The 21090-nt window shown below is 38.8% G+C and overlaps 1 protein-coding gene and 1 pseudogene across 1 annotated transcript in view; one reads left to right on the top strand and one right to left on the bottom strand.

Moving 5' to 3' along the window:
• Positions 1–6566, bottom strand: part of LOC137624769 (zinc finger MYM-type protein 1-like) — a 9693-nt pseudogene extending 3127 nt beyond the window's left edge.
• The window catches only part of LOC137624440 (integrator complex subunit 12-like), a 29985-nt gene continuing 10827 nt past the window's right edge, over positions 1933–21090 (top strand). Inside the window, exons 1-2 of the mRNA XM_068355205.1 lie at positions 1933–2054; positions 10626–10802. Coding sequence (XP_068211306.1) covers positions 10656–10802 — 147 coding nt within the window. The 5' untranslated portion in view covers positions 1933–2054; positions 10626–10655. The remainder of the gene's footprint in view (positions 2055–10625; positions 10803–21090) is intronic.

Here is a 21090-nt window from a genome sequence, read left to right on the forward strand (position 1 = left end):
AATGTTCCGTCTAGCAGCAATTTGTAAAGGAAATGTTCCGTCTAGCAGCAATTTGTAAAGGAAATGTTCCGTCTAGCAGCAATTTGTAAAGGAAATGTTCCGTCTAGCAGCAATTTGTAAAGGAAATGTTCCGTCTAGCAGCAATTTGTAAAGGAAATGTTCCGTCTAGCAGCAATTTGTAAAGGAAATGTTCCGTCTAGCAGCAATTTGTAAAGGAAATGTTCCGTCTAGCAGCAATTTGTAAAGGAAATGTTCCGTCTAGCAGCAATTTGTAAAGGAATTGTTCCTTCCCAAAGCTATTAGTCTTAACATAATCATCCAGAAACTGGGTGAAAAAAAAAATCTGCAAACTGTACAAGTTCAACACCAAGTGATTGATCCAGATCATCTTTACATTCACAAACTAATTTTACTGCAGCTGCTTCTATTTCAGTACAGCTCAGTGATTCCAGTCCAGATAAGAAACCGAAAAGGGAACGGGTGTTCTCGTAGGCCTTCAAACGTTGATTAAGGGAACTCAAAAACTGATCAATTACTGGAAGAAAATTATCAACACGAAACTTTTCAGTGAGAAAGAGTTACTTCCTCAGATCGTCCATAATCCAACGGATTCAGGCACACATTGCGGTGACGAATGCGTGGTGGAGAATATTTAACGGTTCCAGATAAGTCCTGTCCCTTCTCATAAACAAGAAAGCACTCTCGCTTTTCACGTAAAAAACATTCCAAGGACTTCAACACTGCTACTGTTGTGTTCAGATCAAGTTTTGAGTCTTGCAGTGTGTTACTTGTAGCATCAACTCGGCCAAGGTCATGCAAAAAAAAAAAAAAAAAAAAAAAAAAAAAAAAAAAAAAAATGGCAGTCTCCAATTTGAGCATCTTGTCATGGAGTCCACTGGCCTCATACCATGCTTTGCATAGCTCGTTTACATCACTTGCTATTTTGGCAAGAGCTTCACAGATTGGGTGATATCCTTGAATAAGTGCTTTCACGGCATCTGCTCGACAGGACCATCGTGTTGTAGAAACCCTCTTTGGCACCGATACTGGATCAGATTCAACAGTTTTCAGTAGGTCTGTAATGATTGCATACCGATGTGTAGAAGCTGTGAAAAAAAAAACACACAAACTGCCTCAAGAAAACTGAAAAATGTGAGAATTTCCTGACAACATACAGCTGCAGCTTTTCCAACCAGGTTCAGTGAATGACCAAAACAGGGTATCCAAACTGCATGTGGATTTTCAGCTGCCACTTTGGCTTGCAGGCCATTATATCTCCCACTCATAGCAGAGGCGTTATCATATGACTGACCACGACAATTTTGAATGTCAATGTCATTATCTTCAAGAAGAACCGTCACTGATTACGCAGACAATGGTACAAATACATACATTCAATAAATGAACTCATAGAAACCAAAAAATATATAGAAATATTTGAAGTCAGACTTACTTACAAACCGCCCCTTCCGATTTTCTCAACCAACAATGCGTTCAAAAATAGATAGGAGGTAATTTTAAGGGTAACTGTAAACATAGCCTAAATTTCTAATAATATCACGTTCTTTACTTAGGCTTTACTGTAGTTTTCCGTGATGAAAAAAGATAAATAAAAAATATCCACAATTTTGTTTTATTCCTGACATAAAAACTGTTATTCCTTATATATTTACTGAAATAAAAAACTATTCAAGCCTGGGTCCTTTTTTGGAGGCCCCCTAAAATGTGGCGGCCCCTGGGCAGGATCCCTCTTCCCCCCCCCCCTCCCCCCCACCCCCATAAATCCGGCCCTGTCAACAGCTATAAGTGAATGGTAAAGTTTATTTTAATGTTATTCAAAATATTTTTAACTGGGTTTCAATGACTGTTGAGTAAATAACGTAAATAACATATTTAATTGCTAATTATTGGTAAAAACCGTACAGTAAAATGCAACATTCTCCATGTTTTCCCATTAGCAGGCGTAGTTCCGTAGTGAAAAGGAGACATTGAACAAGTCTTGACAACATTGTAACAAGGGATTCACATAAATGTGCATTATTTCCCCATTTTTGGTAAGATAATGGTACTTTTCTACGCCAAGAAGCTTTAAGATTAAGTGTATGTTTCATAATATAGGAAGTTTTGTCAGAAAAATACCCTGAAATCGTGCTAAATAACATTGTTTACAAAATCACCTCTGCTATTCAAGATAAGATTGTTTTGGTAGGGTGTGTTTTATTTTGGTTGCATTTATATTTTTTAAAACACGTTAAATAATGTCATGTTGCATTATTTTTTTTATTATAATTTAAAGTATAAGAATAAACTAAGTATATTATATACCACGGTATTTTTAAATTATGAAAAAATATTGAAGGTTTCGGCGGAATTTTTAAGTTCTGACAATTTTTATATAGATTTTGCTAGTTATATTTAAGGAAAACTGGGAAGTTTTGCGACGAATGACCGCAAACCTCTGTTAAGTGTTATATTCTACATCAATTCACACTAAGACACTTGGTATTGACCTAATATTATTAATAAAAAAGTAGATTTTTATCTTAAAATCATTGAAAAAATGTGTTAACGTTTTTCATGGTAGCGAGCATATATATATATATATATATATATATATATATATATATATATATATATATATATATATATATATATATATATGTGTGTGTGTGTGTGTGTGTGTGTGATAGATACTGATATCTAGCCGATTAATTTAGTTAGGCCACTCATGAATGGCAGAGGCAAGGGACGGTGAATGCTGTACAGATTGACTTATCATATATATATATATATATATATATATATATATATATATATATATATATATATATATATAAATATATATATATATATATAGAATATATATATATATATATATATATATATATATATATATATATATATATATATATATATATATATGTTCAGCTCCCAAGCCCCCCCCCCTTCTATCCAAGGTAGTACCAGGGTGGGACAGGCAATGGTTGCTAGTGACTCAGCAGGTAGACCTATAAGCTCTCCCAAGGCCCCCACCTCATCCTTAGCTCACTAGGATGAGGAGGATGCAGACACTTAAAGGAATGATCGATCTTAGGCAGAACTCAAACCCCAGTGTGGCAGATAGCGAAGCAGGGACATTTCCAATAGGCCAAGACAACCCTAGTTAACCCTTTTACCCCCAGGCTCTTTGGAAATTTCCAACCCTTAATCCCCAAGGGGTTATTTTTTCCCCAGCACATTTTGCAGTATATTTTTTTTAAATTGCTCTAACAGCCTTAATTTTTGTCATAGAGAGGTCAGGTTGGTCTCATTCTCTTGGAAAATGCCTGAATTTTCTAAAAAATTATCAAAAATATGAAAATTTTTATAGCATTTTTTTGCAAGGACGTACCGGTACGTCCATGGGGGTAAAGGGATGAGTTTTGTGAAACGTACCAGTAAGTCCTTTGGGGGTAAAAGGGTTAATAATGTTGTTATCTATACTGCAGTAAACTTTTACCAGCTTTGCACTTTTTTACTGTTGATGTTGAAAATAATAACTTCCTTTGCTTATCTCCACGCAGAAACCCAATTTGGTAAGGATAAGTTAGGTTTGGTAAGTCTGCTTTTGTCACAATGTTCTTTATGTGCCAGGTGGAGGTATGATTCATCATCCTTGTGAGTTTTACTTTCCTTTCTATTACAAAATGTCACTTGGAATTTACCTTGACTTAAACTCCAACCTTATCAACAAGTCTCCCATTGAGAGAGAGGGTTCATTAATTAATGAAATGTTTGAAACAAAAATTAACGACTAAATCATGAGAATAAATTACCAAATCATAAGAATCATTAAATGCTATTAGAAAAACACTATATACATTTCTAATGAATATTTGCTTAAAAGTAACTTTTAACAAATTTGATACTAGAATCTAGCCCACAAAGATTTTCCAGCAGAATCTAGTCTTTTTCTAAATTGAAATCTAACTTGAACTGTAATATCTGCTGAAAATTATGCGGTGACTTTCATGATCAGTAAAAAGTGATAAAATTATTAAAAACTTTAATTGAAACATCTTAGTACAGTTCTTCAAAATAGGCTAATACAACAAAACAACCAAGACAGGTCTTTAAAGCACACCAATTCCCCTTGAAACTACAGTTCTAACAATGGATTTTGAGCAAAGCGAAAAATCTATTTTTGGATAAGATGGCCATGTCGTCTTGATGGAAGGTTCCTTTAGGCAGCTTTCTAAGGGATATTTAGCTACAGTGATACTCCCAGAGAATTGACCATAGGTCTCCAGAATTCCAACTCCTGGCACGAGTATCCTTAAGAAAATTCTTGAGGATATCGCATAGTATCAGGGGACATATTTTCTTGATACATGGCAATCTTCGCCCCAAATAGAGTTTTTGCTCTGAGGGGAAAGAATGGCTGTCATCAAGGTTATCCGGTGGATCCCCTTTCCCGTACTACTACGGCGCAACTCATTCCTTGTTGCAATTAAGCATGGATGGCTACAGATGGAGTAGTTTTGGGTGGGGATTTGTTACATATGTATACTCCTTTTCTAGAAAGGAGGGCGGGTCCATCAGGACGACATGGCCATCTCACCCAAAAATAGATTTTTCGCCTTGCTCAAAATCGGTTTTTTGAGCTCAGCCATGTCGTCCTGATGGAAGTTTACCAGAGAATTACTTGAAAGTACTATATCTGTGGGTTTGTATAAGTGCCTTTACCTTGAATCAGCTTCTATATGGTCACCCAGACCACATAAATATATGACGCTACCGTTATTCGTCATACCCGCTAAGTTTTGAACTAACTTGAGGCTTCCTGCCCCCTGCAGGGAAACCGTCAACACTGACTAATGAAGCGACAAGGTTTTATATTCGTGAGAACAAAGTGGAATTAATTTACCACGAGCATGTTCACACATAGAAGCAACTTCAAGTATTTTATATTAGGAAAATAATTGAAAGACTCTGGCTAGTTTTATTTGACTACGTGTGGGGCGAATGAGACGCAAATACATTTTTAGTATTTATTTGTATTGACAAAAAATAAATACAACAATGAATGTATTAAAATAGAATCCTTTACCACATAAACAACATTCTTAAAGTACATATATATTTATCACCTGTAAGGGAAGAAATATATATTAATAAGGCCACTCAAAGATTTTGCAAAATTATTAAGATGATTTCACTTAGATGTTGGATATGTTCAAACACTCCGTACGGATGTACACTTGTGTTATTGGTTAGATTCTACACCTATAAAGAACAGTCCAAGGGTCACCAGGGTGACCCTTAATAAAAGGTATTACACCTTTTCACTCTTTCACTGTAAAGTCCCAAACAGTTCACTGTTCATCGCAGCACTAGACGACAGGTTTTATAACACTACCTGCCGCCACCACAAAGTGTTTAATTTCATGCACTTGCTTCACATAATGTTTATAAAAGATTCTAGAGGATTTCCAACCTGTATATGAGCGGAGTCTATCAAAGTCCATATGCTGAAAGAAGTTCAGCGAGGAAGCAACTTTTCTCGGATCATGACTTGTGGGTGTACTGTCAGGATCCGCTCTGCGAATAAAGTAGGTGAGCTTTGCCCTCAGTTGTTTCAGGGATAAATTTGATCCTGAGGTTTCACCTATGAAGAGCTGTCCTCCCTTGAAGTCTGAAGTTCTTTGAAGATAGACCTTTAGACAGTCTACTGGACATAGACATCTTCCTTCAGAGGGCAGATGCCTCACTTTTGGAGAAGGTGGCGGCTTTGGCGACTTCCTCTTGGACTGCTTCCTTTGGGAAGAGGTCCTTGCCCCAGATGCAGGAAGTGATCAACTTCCTGGGCTCGTGTTTGACCGTTGCATTGGCAAACACAAACTCTATGCAGGCCCTCCTGGCCTTCACAAAAGCGTACAAGTCCTTGACCAATGTAGCCATGTGCATCTTGGCTAGGACTGTATGCATGTCTGAGGGGCTTGCAATGCCTGCACACATCTCCATGCAGTTCTGGAGGGACAGAGAGGCGGCTAGTCTCTCTTTTGTCTCCTGTTCTCTTCTCAGGAAAAAGTCCGACAGCTTTGGGAGGTTCTCTTTGAACTGCTGTCCTGCAATGTTCGCGTCGAGCTTTGTGACCGAGAAGGTTAGATGGGCCTTGTTCCAATCCTTCTCGCCTGTGGGCAAGGCCAGAGACAATGGCCTACACTCCTCTAGCGTAGGACATGGTTTGCCTGCATCAACCGCCTTAAGCACACAGTGGAGAGCTTTCGACGTGAAGGGGAAAGCTCTGGATGAAGGAGCAAGGAAAGTAGGGTGCTTCTTGCGCAACGCAGAAACTTTAGAGTTGGTATACAGTATCCTGCCTTCTTCAGGCTACTTGTCAAGAGAGCCTGTGCCTTGTCGTGGTCAAAGACCATGACCTTCTTAGGTTCCGTCTCTTCCTTAGACGCCGGCTCACAATTCAGCCGGATGAAACATTCTGGGTAAGCCGAAAGGTTTCGCCAGAATTGAATATCGTCGAGGGGGGTGGCCCCCATCTTCTCCGAGATGTAGAGTTTCCCATTCATCATGGGCATGAACTCTGCATACCTCCAGGGATTGGTTTCGGAGCATGGTGGCAGGTCAGAAACTTTGAGCCGCTTGTAGGATCCACGAGAAGCAACTAAGCGACTTGCTTCCCTGAATTCCTTCTTCCTATCAACGTTTTCCTTACGGAGATTATCGACCAACTGCTGGATCTGGGCAAAAAGCGCTTAGCCCGTGGGGAACAGCGGGTCTGGTTGAGGGGTTGGAGCCGAAGAAGTTGACGGCACAGGTTGAAATGCTGACACAGACAGAAGAGGGTCCTCTGCTTCTGTCGACTCAAGATGTTCCTCCTCAGGTGGTTGGGCCACCTCTTCTTCAGGGTCTTCTTGAAGGAGACCCTTTTCGGTGTTCGAGGACACTTCTGACATCCTCTCCTGATGGATGTCCATGCGTTGTAGAGCCTCGTTGATGTCCATGCCTTTAGAGCCTCGTTGATGTCGGCCTTCAATACTAGTTGCACGCAGGGAGGCCCGGGTCGTGCATGAGGCACGACTGCATCAGATGTCGCCTTAGGGAACAGCAGGCTTCTGATTGCGTCGCTTGGTAGGTACAGTCCCGGAGAATTCTTCTGGAACCCTCGTACTCACTTCTGAAGCGTTTCCCTCGCAGTATCCCTCGACTCTGACGTCTTGGGATCGCCGAAACTCTCGGTCATCAAGGCCGAGCAGACGTTGCAACTCTTGGGGTCCCAGTATCTCAGGGTTTCAGTTGCGATGGAGTAGGGGGCATGAGACCTGCACAAGTTGTGGCCACAAAAGTTCTTACTCTTGTGGTTGCAGTACATAACTGCACACTTCACCTTGGACTCCTCCTGTAAGGAAAGAAAAAGGTGAAATGAGTATGGGGTAATTTATCACACTGATAAATTAATTTCATGCATTACAAATAGCACTTGCTATTATCATTATAGCTTAGGATAGTAAGCCAGAAAAGAAATAGGAAAGACACAAGTCTGTGTTTCCTGTCCAGGCAATTGCCGTGACCTCCCTCAATATTAATATTAGAAATTTCCTTATTAGGGAAATCTCGGGTGGAAGAGCTCTAGAATATAGAGCTGAAGTTAGTGTATACTAGCACTAACCCTCCCACAAAAGGAATATTAATATTGTAGGGTAAAGATATTATGTTCTGATGACCTAGGAGTCATCAAGATATTGAAGGAATACTTCACTTCAACATTATTTAGCGGTCTCAACAATGGACTGTGAAAGGCTACACAGAATATGTTGGAAAACATACTACTGTATATTATATACTATAGTTTTCTAACTGCTGTATTTACTATACTGCAGAAATACTGGCTACTGTATAATCTTATACTGTAGTTCTGCTGGCATGCTACTGGCTAGGCTAGTACCTGACGGCACCAGCCGACAGAGAGAGAAAAAGCATGGAGAGAAGGGCTACCGTATTATTATAGTTTAGTACAATAATTAGGGTAGTAGGGACTACTGTCTCTACTGCCTTCTTCCAGAATGAGGATTCAAATGGAAGGGGAAAGAATGTATTAATTCTAGCTTCCATCCAGCCACAATATTTGTTGCCGGCTGCTCTGCCAGTTCCAGGGTTTATGGATGGCAGTCCAAGAGAGGACTGAAGAATACTCAAAGTTGTATAGGGTCTCCCACCGGCAGCCATCATGGCCGGCACAGCCTTTCCCGGAGCCTTGCTTCCGTTAAGGGGGAGGGTCGAAGCAGCAATCAAGCCGCCTTTGTAGGAGCCCGCCCGGCAAGCGGGGAGATTGTAGAATACCGGCCACAGATGTTGTGACGGCTAGGCCATCACTAAAGGACAGAAGGGGAAGGGAAAGCGTCTTATATTTTGCATAGAAAGAAGGTGGCACGTCTGTCTCCGACTGTCGGCAGCAAAACAAGGAAACATAGTTTCCTATGCCGGCACTGTCTTGGGCGGCAGAAGAATAACGATTCCTCAGCCTAAGACATTGCCGGATATAAGACATGTCTTCTAGACCACAAGGGAGAAGGTGGCGGCAACTGTACTACCACTTTCGGTTGTGGACTAGGGAAGCCGGGCTTCCTATGCCAGCAACTGTGAAACTGGCAGGGGAATGACTAATCCCCCATCGGTAGAGTTGCCGACAACAAGACTGAATACTCTGAGTTACTGTCGTAATTCAAAGCCAGGATACTCACCGGCAAAGAGGGAAGACAGAAACACTATCCCAGTCAAGCCGGAATACACTACTCTATGGCAAGACCAAGATAGGGTTGTCGCCTAATGGCGGCACTCAGAGTGAAGGTAGGGTTTATCCTTAAATCTCTAAAAGAGATGAGTATCGAATTATGTTAGTAATTCTAGGAGATTTGCTATCTCCGACTGAATTGATAAAACGATACAAGAGGATAAACGGGGATAATGTTACTTAAGTATACTAAAACCCATTAGGCTAGCCTAACTCGAGTCGGGATCTCGGCTACGCTACGTCACCGAGACCCTATCATATACAATCGAAACGTTTCACAGAAGAGGAAATATTACATGAATAATCTGATCTTCATTAGTATAATTTGCCTAAATAGCTATAATTCATTACTGTAAAGCTAAATACCGGGGACATCGTACTACTAACTAAATAAAGCATTTATGGCGTACGACAGTGGTCCAAAATGGCTGCCTCCGGTGATGGCTGTGCTCCGCTAAACACATCTAAATTATGCTAATTTAACTGTGAGAAGGGAGCTAAAAATTATACACAGGAAAGATTAAATACTCAACTTTCGAGAGGATGAAGATGCTGGAGAATGCATAGTAATAAATATTTGAATAGTAACAAAACCGAGTGCAAGAGGGAGATACACCGTGATTAATTGGCTACTATTAAAGGAATGAGTTACGCCATAGTAGTACGGGACAGGGGATCCACCGGGTAACCTTGATGACGGCTCCCCTTCATTTTCGCCACTCTTCCCCCTCAGAGCGAAAACTCTATTCGGGGTGAAGATTGCCATGTGTCGTATCAAGAAATATGTCTCCTGATATTATGCGATATCCTTAAGAATTTTCTTAAGGATACTCGTGCCAGGAGTTAGAATTCTGGAGACCTATAGTCAATTCTCTGGGAGTATCACAGTAGCTAAATATCCCTTAGAAAGCTGCCTAAAGGAACCTTCCATCAGGACGACATGGCTGAGCCCAAAAAAATTAATTGTAATAAATTATTAGCATTTAGAAATGAGAGTAACTTTAAAGATTACATAAATGTTCTACAAGACTGTTTAAACCACACAAAAACAGCAGTAGCTAACTGACCCACAAATCATTTTAGAGCTCAACTAAATATGAACGAAAGTCCATTCAAAATTATAGAAATTCCCTTTTCGAAGTAATCAAAACACAACTTTTTCCTCACTTCAGTTGACTGGATCCGCAAATGGGGCATCAATAGGCTAAGTCTGTGAATCCCGTACTGTATACAAGTACAGTAGTACTGAACGTTCACTAATGTTTTTGTATTTTTTGGTTTATTTTGAAAAGCTGAACGCAAATATGACATATATGGTGATCCCATGTATTGTAGTGTGAGAAGTCATCACTAAATGTGTTGAGGTTTGCTCTTACTGAAGTGTTCGTATAGCCTACTAACCATAGTTGGAGAGGTAAAGTATTTTTGTTTGATGAATACTGTTCTATATTTCCTTATACTTTATTTTTTTTTAGTTTCTCTACCCTTCCTCCATACCTTATATGCAACCAACACACATCCTGCATAGCCTACAACATATTTACTGTCCTGGATATACAGTATGATATAGTTTGACCTAATTATTTTGTAGTGTATGGGTATTTATTTGTAACAGTGTATTATATATTTGGTATGTTACTTTGGTCTACTTAGGCTATGCTTAAGAGGGATGATGTACAAGTATAACTGTTATCAGTAACAAAGAGTTTTAGGGCTCTTCCATTCTGTATATCAGGACTCAATTTTATTATACACTATGCCATGATGGTTTTGTAAATTGCAATAATATTGTCAACATTATATTAATGCTCTTTATTAATTAACTGTCTTTTCACAGGTGCACATGTAAATAGATTTATCTGCAAGGATGGCTAGTCTAGAGTTAGATCCGATGTTTCGACGAGGGCTTCGGCTCTTACACTCCCGCAGTCGTGAATCTGTCAATCAGCTGAAAGCCATTGTTGATGAAGCTGTCCGGCAGCGTCAGGGGAAATCCATCCCAACCATGAGTAAAGTAAGAAATGTTTTTTTTTCACAAAATTCTCGTGGAAATTATATTTTTGCAGTTTAGTAGTATTTATAACTTCTACTCACTCCTGTGCAAGGCATTTTTAGGCAGAATAATTTTTTCCTTTTTGTATATTTATTGAAAGTACAGTGGTACCTCTACATACGAATTTAATTCGTTCCACAACCAACTTCGGATGTAGAAAATGATCGGATGTAGAAACGAATTTTCCCATAAGAATACATGGTAATTCATTTAATTCGTTCCTCAGCCTAAAAACCCATAATAAATCCTTAATAAATGGTTACACATAATTACACATAACAATAACATAACTGCATAATATGAAAGAAGCATGTAAGAAAGATAATTATAAAGAAATAATAAATAAAAAATTTGTTTTATTGCCACTTTACCTTAGAGACAGGCCAACGCAGGTGTAGGATTTGCTACGCCAGGAGACGGACGATCGGCGAGAAGGTAGACATGGTGTTAACATGTTCTTTAAATAAATACTCTCTCTCTCTCTCTCTCTCTCTCTCTCTCTCTCTCTCTTGTTCTTCTTCACTGTTAGTGTTAGAGACGTCTATTAATTTTTTCTGAGAGAGAGAGAGAGAGAGAGAGAGAGAGAGAGAGAGAGAGAGAGAGAGAGAGAGAGAGAGAGATTAAACAAAAATGAGAGATTAAACAAAAATGAGAGATTAAACAAAAATGTGTTGTGTACATATGATTTTTAACAGCGTTAACGAGTTGAAAGACAGTTAAATGTAACTAAAAAAACAATATCAGCGAATCTGAATTCCTTTATTAACTAAAACAAATATTGATACAAACACACTCGTGTGCGTATGCGCGAACACACACACACGCACGAGGAGACACGATCGGCGAGGAGGTAGAGATGGTGACTGCGATAACATACCGTAACTTACACTACGGAAATTTTAATCTAACTTAGCTTATTTATTTTTTTATTTTAATTTTCATATTTCATATTTTTTACATCTTTTTCTTTTGATTTTTTATTTTCATCACTTTCAGTGACGAGTTACGGTATGTTATCGCAGTCACCATCTCTACCTCCTCCCCGACCGTCTCTCTTACTGCGTAGCAATTTTTGCACATGTGTGTGTGTTTGTGCATACGCACACGAGTGTGTTTGTATCAATATTTGTTTTAGTTAATAAAGGAATTCAGATTAGCTGTTATTACTTTCTTAGTTACATTTAATTGTTTTTCAACTCGTTGACGCTGTTAAAAATCATATGTACTCTAAACACATTTTTGTTTAATCTCTCTCTCTCTCTCTCTCTCTCTCTCTCTCTCTCTCTCTCTCGGAAAAAAAATAATAGACGTATCTAACATTATAACAGCGAAGAAGAACGAGAGAGAGAGAGAGAGAGAGAGAGAGAGAGAGAGAGAGAGATTTTATTTAAAGAACATGTTAATGCTATGTTTAGAGAGAAACAGAAAAAGAGAAAAGTCTTATTTAAAAGAGCTTGTTAATGCTATCATGGTTTTCTTTGCTTCACTTTTTTCTTTCTTTCTGTTCATCACGCTGGCCCTTCTCACAAATGATCGTTGCCAACAATCTCTTTGTCCTTTATCCCTATCAACAAAAGGCGTTCTATCTCTTCGAGGGTATTGCTACGATGTCTTGTAATAACGGTGAACCCCTTTGATGGTTATTTGCTTTAATGGCTGCCTTCAGCTTGATGATCCTCGAGATCGTAGGCCTATTCCGGCCATATTGTTTAGCCATACAGTATCACTCACATGCACACTGCTCTCATGTTTTTCTATAATTTCTTGCTTCAATTTTAATGAAAGAATTGCCTTCTTCCTGTACTGAAACTTGGCTTCTTAGGCACCATGATTATAGGTAAAATCAAAAAGGAAATGTGAGAAAAGGAAGAAAATAAGCACTGTTAATAACAGACCAAACAGAAGACAACCACACGATACACACAAGAATAGAGAACTGAGCACTCGACGCTCAATGGCGTAATGTTTACTTCGTGTGTCGAAATAAAATTCGGGTGTAGAGTCAAAAATTTGCTCGAATTTTACTTCGGATGTTGGAAAATTCGGATGTAGATACGTTCGTGTGTAGAGGTTCCACTGTACAGTACGATAATGACCACGCAGGCAATAATTTACATACATTTGCTAACCTTTGCAAGGATTATTTTTCATGTTGTATGATGTGTCAGAGCAAGAAATAAGCTTAGATCTCAGTCTTTAACCAGATCACAATGAACCTTTGGTCATTATGACAGAGAGGATAAGAGGATCTAATTCATCTTACGGAGTTTTAAATGAATTATGGCTGTTATATTCTTCCCTTGATAGGTTTCAATCAGAAGGCGGGTCCATCGAAGACACAATTTAATTCTTATACCAACCCTTTGAGTGTTCAGAATTTAAACTTGGTAGTCTGATATTCAAAGAAACTTGTGTATCCATCTTTGTGGTTGGAAATTTTCTGTGAGGGTTTTAAGCTTGGACTTTGGAAGGGATGTTATTAATCCTGCCCCCTACAGAGAAAGCTTCACACTTACTGTATTCCTTCTTTAGGGGTTTTTAACATGATCCCTTTTCAAGGAAATTTTGTAATACTATTTTTCAACCTTAATAATTTTTCAAGGGAATGTTTTCAACTGCCTCTCCCATAATAGTTTTCAATCTAACCCCTTTTGGATATTTTTAACTCCAAGACTGTAAGTATGGAACGACCTCCAGGTCCTCTTTGTGTATGTTGTATTTCTTGTAAGCCTACCCTGCTAGAGAAAAGGTTCAATGCCTTCTGGAAGACTATTTTTGTCAAAGGCTCAGGGATCCCCCCCAAAAAAATACAATTGCTGAACATTTAGGTGGGCAGATAAGGGACTCTAAATCTCTGCTGAAAGATGCTATAGTGGCCCACCTCTTGAGCTTCCCTAGTTTATTTTGCCATTAAAGGGGTGGTCCACCTAAAGGAATTGCATCATCTAATGAAATTATTGGTTTCCATAGATCTTTACCAAAAGCTTCACTATGATTGTTTTTGTTTTGGAAGAGGTCTGTTAACATGTTCTCCATTTTGCTGTGTCTAGAGGTCGCTCACATTGAGATACTACTGCTAGAGTGTTATGTGGTCTTTTGACTGGCCAGACAGTACTACATTGGATCCTCTTCTCTTGTTACGCTTCACTTTCCATTTACCTACACATACACCCAAATAAATAGTCTGGCATATTTTTTACAAATTCTCCTCGGTCCTCATACACCTGACAACACAGATTACCAAACAATTCTTCTTCACCCAAAGGATTAACTATTGCACTGTAATTGTTCAGTGACTACTTTCCTCTTGGTAAGGGTAGAAGAGACTCTTTAGCTAAGGTAAGCAGCTCTTCTAGAACGATACTCCAAAATCATACCGTTGTTCTCTAGTCTTGGGTAGTGCCATAGCCTCTGTACCATGGTTTTCCGATATCTTGGGTTAGAGTTCTCTTGCTTGAGGGTACACTCAGGCACACTATTCTATCCAATTTCTCTTCCTCTTGTTTTGTTTAAGTTTTTATAGTTTATATAGGAAATATTTATTTTTATGTTGTTACTATTCTTAAAATATTTTCTTTTTCCTTGTTTCCTTTCCTCACTGGGCTATTTTTCCTGTTGGGGGCCCTGGGCTTATAGTATCCTGTTTTTCCAACTAGGGTTGTGGCTTAGCAAGTACTGTAATAATAATAATAATAATAATAATAATAATAACAGTGATAATGCACTAGCAGGACAATGCCCTAGGGACTGATCATAAATACATATGATCAATGCCCAAGCCCCTCTTCACCTAAGCTAGGATCAGGGAGGGCTAGCCAATGGCTGTTGATGGCTCAGAAAGTACACCTATAAGCTCCCCAAACCCAGCCTTTAGCTTACAAGAATTGTGAGATTGTAGACACTGCAAGAAACTATTGAGCTTTAGTGGGGTTTAAACCCCAGTCCAGCAGACTATTGGGCAGGGATGTTTCCAATATGTTACAAACACAACATGATCAGTAATTTGTTCCTACATGAATACTAACCCTCGTTCTTTACATAGGAGAAGATTCAACACAAGATGGTATAGATGGGGCTATAAAAATGCAACGAGGTGTCAACAACCCTCCCGGTTCAGTAGTTACCAGGGTAGCAGCGCAGAAGCCCAGCCCACCCTTACACTCATTTTGAATTGGTCATTTGCACTTTTGCCTTTTCCTCTCGTTTCAACCTGATTGTTGTCTGATCAGTTGAGAGTTGATCACACCAGGTCTCAGGAGGATCCTGGTGACTCACAGATGGCTACAATATAAATGGGAATCCAATCTATGAGCATATTCTGTCTATGACATGAGAGAACTAATCTTGGACACCAACTTCTCTTTCAGCTGCACCTTCATAGGTACAGTACCTCTGACCTGTGAAGTCATTTGCACTTCATTGTTAGAAACTTTATTTCCTCTGGAGGTAGTAGGTTGGCCAGGGCACCAGCCACCTGTTGAGATACTACCGCTCGAGAGTTATTGGGTCCCTTGAGTGGCCAGTAGAACAGTACTGCATTGGATCCCTTTCTCTGGTTATGGCTCATTCTGTCTTGTCTACAGATACACCAAATAGTCTGACATATTCTTTCCACATTTTCCACTGTCCTCACACGCTCAAGGGGTTATCTACTACATTGTAATTGTTCAGTGGTTATTTTCCTTTTGGTAATGGTAGAAGAGACTCTTTAGCTATAGTAAGCAGCACTTCTAAGAGAAGGTCTCTCCAAAATCAAACCATTGTTCTCTAGTCTTGGGTAGTGCTATAGCCTTTGTACCATGGCCTTTCACTGTCTTGGATTAGAGTTCTCTTGCTCTAGGGTACACTCGGGGACGGTGTTTTATCTCATTTATTTTCCGGTTTTTTCAAGTTTTCATAGTTTATATATGAAAGATCTAATTTAATGTTGTTACTGTTCTTAAAATATTTTATTTTTATTGTATTACTTCTTTTGTAATGTTTTCATTTCCTAGTTTCCTTTCTGTACTGGGTTATTTTTCCCTGTTGGAGCCCTTGGGCTTATAACATCTTGCTTTTCCAACTAGGGTTGTAACTTAGCTTCTAATAATAATAATAATAATAATAATGAATGAATGAAAGGCATTTTCAGGAAAAGTTTGGTAAGGTATGATGAGTCTTCAGCTAATTTTCAAGGAAGTAGACCTTTTCTGTGATTGATTTCATACACGGGGTATTTCTTGAATTGTATTTTCTGTTGTGCAGATCATGGACTTCCTCGTCCTACTCTTTGCTGAGAGAAGAGCCTTTTCATAGTAGGAAAAGAAGACTGCTCAGCTTCAAGTAAAGTCTTCTGACCGAGTTATATAAACTTATGCTCATCGTGGAAGTTGTCTATGGCTAGAAATAGCTTCGAGCAGCACTGCCGACCCTGGAACCACAGGCCCCAGAGTGAGAGATATCCATTGTTCTTAAGTTTTATTCATGCGCCATATAGGTGTTTTAGATGAACATCGGACAAAAATTTGACTCTCAGTCTTTTAGCCACCCTTAGCTTCAGCTAAGCGAGTTAGCGAGCTTTTGACATCTTAATGTCACTAGTCATTCCAAAGGATGGAAGGAGATCTCTTTAGGAAGTTTCAGAATGTCTAGCCAATACCTAGCTGTCCACAATATAGTACCAAGTTTGAGTTGTCTATCTCTTCTCATGAGGCATCCAGATAGCATCAGCCGCTCTTTTAGGAGAAGGACACTCCAATATCAAACCATTGTTCGCTAGTCTTGGGTAGTGACATAGCCTCTGTACCATGGTCTTCCAGTGTCTTGGGGAGAGTTCTCTTGCTTGAGGGTATACTCGGGCACACTATTCTATCTTTTTTCCCTTCCTCTTGTTTTATTAATTTTTATAGTTTATAGAGATATTTATTTTAATGTTGTTACTGTTCTTAAAATATTTTATATTTCCTTCTTTCCGTTCATCACTGGGCTATTATCCCTGTTGGAGCCTCTGGGCTTATAGCATCCTGCTTCTCCAACTAGGGTTGTAGCTTAGCTAATAATGATAATGATCGTAATAATAATGACCTACTTCTCTGTCATGTGGGTGGCTCGGTACTATCTTAAAGAGGACTCTTTGTATTCGGAATGAGCTCTGAACACTGTAGCACCAGGAATTTAAAAGAGGAAGATATCCAAGAACATTGCTCTTTATAGCTTTGTGAGATCATTACTTGCCCCTACCCCCAGCAGCAAAGGAGTTGAAGATCCAGCGTTGACAAGAACTCATGAACTTAAGGGTATCGGATCTTTCTCTGCATTTAAAGGTTTAAAGGCCGCTCATGAATGGCAGAGGCAAGGGACAGTGACATTGCTCTATCAAACAGGACAATGGCCTGGAGACTTACCATATATGATCAGCACCCAAGCCCCATCTCTACCCAAGCTAGGACCAGGGAGGGCCAGGCAATGGCTGCTGATGACTCAGCAGATAGACCTATAGGCTCCCCCAAACCTCCCATCCTTAGCTCACAAGGATGGTGAGGTTGCAGTGACCAAAGAAACTAATGACTCTGAGCAGGCCTCGAACCCCAGTCTGGTGTTCACCAGTCAGGAATGTTACCACATAGGAAGAATCTGTCATTAGCTTAGGTATTCTGAAAAGAGTTTGCTGATGTAGATTCCTTTACCTCCACTACCTATGTGGGTACCTATGCCTATGGTGCTGTTACTCCTGTGGTGACTGGCCACCAGGTTATGTAGCCAGTCTAGCTCTCTCCTGGAACATATTGCATCTTGTCCAAGATACAGTAGCAGTTACGACATAAGGTGTAAAAGCTACTCATGACTGGCAGAGGAAAGGGACAATGCCCTAGAGCAGTGGTTTCCAACGTTTTTACACTTGCGACCCCTTCCTTAAAACCATGAAACCCACGCGACCCCTTACTATAACCAGCTTGATTATTTTTTTTATTTTTTTTATTTTTTTTTAAGAGAAAGAAATAGTATCTTAAAAATATCATTCAATAATATTGTAATTTATTGGCAAACTAAATCACAGTATTGATCAAATCTTAACTCACAAAAAGAGGATAATTATTCTTGCAATATTATCAACATACATAGTTTTCCAGAGCTATCAAGCCTAAAAAGGTATTCAATAATTCTGTATTTATTTATGGGCAAACTAAATCATACCATTGATCAAACATTAATTCACAAAAAAGAGGCTAATAATTATTGTAATATTATAAAATTTGTAATATTGCAAGGGTTATTATCCTCTTTTTGTGAATTAATGTCTGATCAATGCTGTGATTTAGTCTGCCCATAAATAATTACAGAATTATTGAATGATTTTTTAAAGATACCTTTTCTTTTTCTCTCCTTAACTAGAAAATACGATGAAAATCAAGCTGGTGATAGTAGAGATAAAACATATATGGTTTTCCACAACTATCAAACCTAAGAAGAATCATTCAGCATTGTGCCATTATTCATTGGCAAACTAAATCAGACCACTGATCAAATCTAGTTTACAAAAAGAGCATAATCATTCTTGCAATATTATCAATAAACATAGAGTTCCATAGCTTTCAAACCCACCTAGTGAGAAGCCTGATGTTGCATCTGAGCAGCAAGCCTTGAAATTTATGGTCGAGCGTTTTTAAGAGCCAGTCTCTTGTCATCTCTGACATCCAATCTATTTCAGTTCTTCGTTATCAAATTGACAAAAGTTGAAAACCTTCCCTCACACAAGTAGGTAGAAGCAAATGAACAAGAACACGTAAGGCTGTCATGCTGACTTTGGAGTATGACTGATACATAGCCCAGCAGAAACCGATCTCTCCTAAAAGAGATCATGAGCTGAAGAGTCTATCCTTAGATCCAGGAATTCATCTTAGATCTCTTCTGGGATGTTTGACACATAAATTAAGTGCAATACAAAATGGGTTCCTTACCAGGGCCTCTTGTCCCTCTGCCAGCTCAGGGAAGTATCACTCGATCTCCTTTTCTAGAGACTGAAGATGTACAGTAATCTCATCCTTGAGGAACTGATCCAATTGGATCTAAGATTCATCCATCATTGCACAAAGCTTTTTGATCGTAGTGATGTGCAGAAGATTAGTTTTCCAACGTCAGTTTTCCAGTTTGGAAACAAAGGCCCGGAAACTGTCTTGAAAAAAGGATAAGATTTGTTTCCCTTCCTTTGAGCTTCAAATTAAGCTTAGTTCAGTTGGTCGAAAATGTCAGCAAGGTATGCAACACTTTCAATCCATGCATCATCTTCAAAGTGAGTCACAAGATCTATTTTTTTTTTTTTAATCTCCAGGAATAACATTATTTCATAATACGTTGGATATCAAAAAAGAACATGTCAACCGTGTCTTTATGATGATTGATTGATTTGATGCCAGAGAACTTCAAATCAATCAATCATCATAAAGACACGGTTGACACGTTCCTTCTTTTATATCCAACGTATTACTGTGTAGAAAAGGACTTCGTGTTCAGCATTCATGTCTTTGCACAGTTCTTTAAATAGCATAAGTGTTCAGTTCTGCAGTTTTTATAAAATTCACAATTTTGATTACAGAATCAAGAACTTCTTGCAGAGAGGCAAGGAGAGTCTTACTGACAACTCCCCTTGCCAGGGCTTCGCCAACCCACCAGTTGGGAACCCCTGCCCTAGAGACTTACCATATATACATGATCAGCATCCAAGCCCCCTCTCCACCCAAGCTATGACCAGCGATGCTCAGGCAATGGCTGCTGATGACTTAAACAGGTAGTCTTACAGGCTCTCCCAGCCCTCCATCCTTACTTCACAAGGAAGGGGAGGTTGCTGATACTACAAGAAGCTATTGTGCTTGAGTGGAACTCAAATCCCAGTCTGGAAGAGCTTCAGACAGGAACGTTTTCAATAGGACTCCAAAAGAATGACTGGCCTTGTATTAGTTAGGAAAAATTAAAATTATTTTAAAAAGTTGTGATATTCAGAAATTACTGCATATATAAACTACACATTTTATTAAAAAATTAAGTGAAAAACTTATGACATTGAATACCTATGAGGTGTGATTACCTTACCCATACTTTTTCCAATAAAGTGATGATAATTGTGGTAGCCATTCATGTTTCTGGTGAAAAATGCAACTTATTAGGATAAAAATTTACCAAAATATATTCAGTATTGTAGAAGTTTGAATTGCATGAAAATGAATAAGCATTATTGTATGGAAGACAATGTAGTTTGGAAGAAAACTTGGAAAGAATTTTATCAGTTTTGTTTCTTTAGGTGGCTGGGTGTTTCTTAGTTAATTATGACTGCAAGATTTGAAATCTTTTTCTCGAGTGTTTCAAGAAAACCATCATATGCATTATTATTCTGTGTTGATTAAAAAAGAATCCCTATCTCTAATATCCTGTAATTAAAGTAAAGACATTCCTGAGTACTTAATTTTCAATATTAAACTTACCCGATAATCATGTAGCTGTCAACTCCGTTGCCCGACAGAATTCTACGGGAGGGATACGCCAGCTATCACTATACTAGAAGGGGGTGTACTCACAAGCGCCACCTGTGGCCAGGTACTACAGTACTTGTTGTTGACGCCACCTCACTTTTTCCTCTGTCGTGCTTCCGGCAAGACGTTCTTGGATACGCTTATGATTTTGGAGTATTGTTCACGGTTTGGTGAAGTATTTCTCTAAAATTTGCAGCTATTCGCTATACTAGAAACTTCTATATTAGCTTAGTTAGCTTTTGGAATTAATTTAATTATGGTGACGAAGAGAGTATGAACTCTCTTTCACCTTTAAATGGCCGACCCTTCCCTTAGACGGAAGTGTTGGTGTCTAAGAGAGTATAGACTCTCTTTCTTAATTTTGCTTAACAAAAGTTATAGATTTATTTTATATCTCTCCGCCTTTTATAGGCCTTTTCGATTAACTTCCTTTTATTATAAAATTATTAAAATTAATTTTTATATTTGTTTATATTCGACCTTTCCTAATGGTAGGCGGTCTTTTCTTGTACCGAAGTTAATTAACATTGAGCCCGTCATTTCGGTTTTACCTGTTAACATATTATGCTATTTTAATGTTTTTGAAAGAATTTCTTTGATAGTCTCGTACTGTTTTCAAAGTTGAACTAACGTTTTGTTTTGTCTCTGCAGTTGTTGACGTTTCAGAACGTTCAACTTGCGCTCTATCGTTACGATAGAGATAGAATTTTCACGGTGTCACGTTGCAGTAAGAGTAACCGTGTCTA

The sequence above is a fragment of the Palaemon carinicauda genome, chromosome 31, assembly GCF_036898095.1.
Source record: "Palaemon carinicauda isolate YSFRI2023 chromosome 31, ASM3689809v2, whole genome shotgun sequence".
NCBI classification, from domain to species: Eukaryota; Metazoa; Arthropoda; class Malacostraca; order Decapoda; family Palaemonidae; genus Palaemon; species Palaemon carinicauda.